Genomic DNA, 4,813 nt, shown 5'->3' on the forward strand with positions numbered 1-4,813 from the left:
CTATTGATTTTATATTAAGAATCATGCTAGTTGCCTATGCACTTGTGTCTCCTGCATTCAGGTCCCAATCTTCTTGTTTTTAGAGAAGTACGGTATGAATTTTGAGCAATTTTCACAACGCTTTTCTAGCTCTTTTTTAGTTGTGATTATTGTCATTTGTCCCTTGCCCTCCTATATATTTGGCCCCCACCCCACCTATACTCCTAAGACATAGATAGTTTAAGTATAGTCAATGTGAGAAAGAGATTTGCACTTTCTTTCAATTTTGTAGATCAAGGCTTGTAGACATGGCAAGAAGATCTCCTTGTTACGCAAAAAAAGCTTATGTTGCGAGGTTTGTGATGAGTCACCATTGCATATAGTCTCTTCCTCTTGCTTATTGTTGCGACTGTGGGGCTGGGAGAAGGTACTTGCCAAACTCAATGTCTTGTTTACACGGGGGGTCCATTTTTCGTGGCGTCAGCCCGAACCCTTGGTTTCACGGTTAATATTAATCCGAATAATAGCAACAGATGCAGGAGTAATGCTAAGAATATAATAGCTTGTAAGTGTCATTTAACCTCGTTGTCCGGGGGAAAAGCGTTCGTGGAATGGGGCACGTGCAAGCACTAGTACGAAGTTTAGCATCACGCCCGCAGATCGAGAGAATTTATACGAGCGGAACAACCCCCCTCTCGTATAGAAATAGGCACCAGACTCTGTGTTTTTTGCTTAGCGTTGGTAGATTCCTGATATTGTCGTGTATGCAAGAGTTATTCTCCATGGGTGCAGTACGTGATCGTGGGCGTTTTCGTTCGCACGTGGCTCTGTCACCACTTCTAGCATGCATCGTGATGGGATCGATGGCGTGTGGTGAGCCCCCACTCCCCCCCTCTCTCTCTTGCTCGTAAATATTTTGCTGTGTCGCGTTCTGAATCCATTTGATCATACGATACTATGCTTACCTCCGCTATATGGCTTTTCGTTGCTTCTTATGCAGCCTCCACAGAAATCGACAGGAATACTGTGTATTCCGCGCGTCACTTGATGCCGGCCAGGAGGATGAAGCAGACGAACTTGGGGGATTACCAGCGCCCAGGACCCAACGCAGACCCTACGAGTGACCCTCCTCTGGGGTCAGTCTCTGGTTTTCAACGTTATCCTAAGCCAGCGCATCTGACTGGTTTTCATGTGCAGCAGCTGGAGGCCACTCCGTCTCCCTTGAATACTTCCACTGGCGAGGAGACAAAGAATCATGCTAGTAATGATGTGATGGCGCATATGGATTATCAAGACCCCACTGCGAATAATGATCCAGGCAGTGATGCAAGCGTACCTCCTCCACCACCCTTCTGATCTAATTCACCCTTCATCATCCTCGTGTCTAGTTTTCCAGAGTCCATTTTTTATTTTTAGGTTGTGCAAGATGAATCTGAGATATTTTGTTGTGTCCTGATCTCAAGATCAAATTACTCTTACTGCTTTGGCCGTACAGCACTTGGCAAGCCCTCCTCTCGTCGGACAGTCCGGCATGTACTAAGCTTCCACTTTATTCATACACAGATCGTTTATCTTTATGCCCATTGCCATCGCTTGTTTTAGCATATATATTTATGCTACAACCTGTTTTAACGTGATACACCGCAGAATACAGCTTTGTACAATCGATCAATGCATGTGAGAGAGAGAGAGAGAGAGAGAGAGAGAGGATAACTCGATTTCCCTACCTCTGCGGAGATCGTTTCTAAGGTGCTTGTAGTTGCTAGTGGCATCGTGGAAGCAAACGAGAGAGAATTTGTGAAATAAATTATGCTGCGTTTTCTTAATTTCCTATTTTGACTTTTTTCGCCATCCTCGATGCTACCCAAAATAGCGATTCGAATAGCCTCTAACTTATCGGTAAGCAAAGTCTCATCGCTACAATAGTGATGCTAATCTAAGCCTTTAGCTCATTCATCACTAATCTAAGCCTTTTAGCTCATTGATAAGACAAGTATGCGCTCTCCCTTACTTTTTCGCTAATTTGCGTTTCTCCTATTGCTTGTATAACTTCTATCTTTCTTTTTAAATGTGATATGTGAGAGTGTGGGTGTGCAAAAAGAAAGAAGAGAAAGCGCAATATAGCTTAATTCAGGCTATAGTATATGTTCATTTTGTAAGTAGAGTGAAATGAGAGTTAGATGAATTTCTCAATCACATTGTAACTTGATAAGATAGGAAAAAAAGGTTATCTCATGAATTTCCCTATTTTCCTCTAGATTTGAAGTTAACACCTCTTGCTTTCTCTCTCTTTTATTTACCTTCAACTTTAATACTCTCCTTTTCAAAATTTCGACTGTGACCTTGAAATTGAAGAAATTGCTATAGTCTACACTTACTCTTAGAAAAGTTAAGTATACTTGTGAAAGACCTATTGTATTGACTATTGACACTAGTCCTATCGGTATAGGTTGGGCTGTTAGTTAGGACGATTGGGAGGATTAGAGGTATGCCATTTGGTTTGGGGGTGAAAGTCCTAAAGGAGAGATAGAGGAGGTAACCATAGATCAAGCGGGAATTTTGGAGAGTTGGTACAACACTCAACTACAAGAAAGAGTATTATATTGGAACCCTGGTTGTGATTGAGACAGATTGCTTGCCTTTGCTAGCCATGATTACTAGTTGCTCTACTCTAGATATAGCTATGTTGAGGCGAACTACTTATATCAAGTTATTGAATCCAGAATTTAGGCATATAGTAGAAAAAGTGAACCCAGTTATAGATATGCTTTCTAGAGCTAGATATGAGGATGAGGAGTCATTGGTCGCAAATGAGGATGATATAGAAATACTAGCTACCATGCTTTGTCATGTTTGCAATGTTTCTACCATTGGACCTTCTTAGAGAAGCTTTAAACTAGAGAGTGGTTGTAGATATGCCAGTATCTCAGTATGCTAACCAAGAGGGATGAGCGGATAAATGTAGAATTCAAGAAGATCAAACGAAAAGACTATGGAAATTTCTTGAGAGGATGAATTCTTTGGAAGCACATCAAGAAGAGAGGAGATCTAACCTTGCATGCAGTCTTTGATAGGGCTACCCAGCTCTACTGCAGGTTATGCAAGAGTCTCAAGAGAGCCTATGGGCTAGTTATAGGGGTGTATGGGTGACATATGAGAAGATCGAGGAGAGGTATTATTGGTATTAGCCATTGGCTTGATGCACTATGTTTGCCTTTAGCATGGTTTAGAGCCTTAGTCTTTACTATTTCTTATATGAAGCAGTCTTTAAATGCCTCATGAAGTTGTATACCTCATGAAGTGCAGTTTATGGGCACTTATAAGAACATGACTTAAAGAGGCAATTGGTATCACTCTTCGTTCTTTGGGATTATCTCTCTGATGTTCACGACCTATGTATGGTAGATTTCTATTATGATATATTAAATCTAATAGTTGGTGCCATAATTCATTATGTCTTTGCTCTATTTCCAACACGTTATTTATGTTCTATTTTTGATTCGCTAAGTATTAGTGATAAAGTATGTGTTCTCATATTTCTGCATGGTTATATTTCAGTTTTCTATAAGATGTGTGATATTGGATTAGGTATTTTTTGTATGAGGCAGTTCACTCCTACTATGCATTCGACATAGATTTGGGGTTAAAACAATTGGTAATCCTGCTATGCTTTTTTGAATCTATGGTATAGAAGTTTAAGAAAAAAGACATTTAATTGATGCGTGAAATTTGAAGCTCTATAAAAAATGACATTGTTTTGGGAAAGAAAACCTAATTTCCTATATGCAATTTGAAAGGTTTTTTGAGTGCAAAATTTGTGCAAAGACTTGAAGAATTACCTTGAATTTATGAAAAATGACTGTTTTATAGATTAAAAATGACTTTACTATATTGAGTTTGAAGGGTTTTCTATTTGTATTTCCTATCATTAATTCTCTATATCTTTGGTTTAAAGAATCAACAAAAATGACTTTGTTTGAGGCTAGAAATTTGGATTTCTTGCATGTAGAATAATTTCTACATGAAGCAGAGTTCCTATAGGAAGCAAAATTCTTGCATGAAGTAGAGTTTCTATATGAAGTAGAATGTTTCGTACGAAGTAGTAATATTTTTTGGGAAGCAAGATGATACAACCCCCTTCTATAATGTTCTCTAGTTATGGATCTAAAGCCTAATCAAAATACTTCTCTTTGATGTTGGAAATCTAAAATTTTTGTCAAGACCTGAAGTAGTGGGGTAGACTACCTAAAGCAATGACAACTACTTAAGTAGTGACAACTACCTGAAGCAATGAGAATTGCCTAAACTAGTGATATATTACCTATAGCAGGACGATACATTTTAAAGGGTTAATTTTTTCTTTCTTCTTGTGTGATGGCCAATTACTTTGTTATTTTTGTCTAGTAAAAAGTCTTAGGAATTAGAAAAACCATTAACAAACTAAGAATAGCATGAGTTTGCTTTGAGTCTTGACATACTTCAAAGCATTGTTCTTATGTTCATAGGTCTTGTGAAGAAGGAAAATTATACAAGTATTTTTGCATGTTTGATTTATGTAATGAGTTTGATCATATCCACAAGAGGTTTTCATAAGCAACAAAGAAGGCTTGAAGTTTGAAGATGGATAAAGCATGGTAGAATTTGGATATTTCTTTTGAGGATATTATTGATGATTCTTATGAATGGCATGATGATCATGAAGGCAAGAAAGGCAGGTCTTGTTCAAGTGTTAAGCATATTGGAGATTGCTTATAGCAGTTGAAAAGCTTAAGGAAATATATGAAGATATTTTGGATTCCGATTCAAGTTTGAGGGATGATGATGATTGGTGCTC

At 38.4% G+C, this 4,813-nt stretch overlaps 1 protein-coding gene across 1 annotated transcript; it reads left to right on the forward strand.

Moving 5' to 3' along the window:
- Positions 1-728: 728 nt before the first annotated feature.
- Positions 729-1,537, forward strand: LOC148025598 (uncharacterized). The gene is made up of 2 exons (XM_087692117.1): positions 729-852; positions 980-1,537. The coding sequence occupies exons 1-2, from the start codon at positions 744-746 to the stop codon at positions 1,333-1,335; spliced, it is 465 nt and encodes a 154-aa protein (XP_087548243.1). The 5' UTR covers positions 729-743; the 3' UTR covers positions 1,336-1,537.
- Positions 1,538-4,813: the final 3,276 nt, after the last annotated feature.

Source organism: Lygodium microphyllum, chromosome 14 (genome assembly GCF_053477565.2).
Source record: "Lygodium microphyllum isolate KBCC chromosome 14, Lygodium_microphyllum_v1.1.10, whole genome shotgun sequence".
NCBI classification, from domain to species: Eukaryota; Viridiplantae; Streptophyta; class Polypodiopsida; order Schizaeales; family Lygodiaceae; genus Lygodium; species Lygodium microphyllum.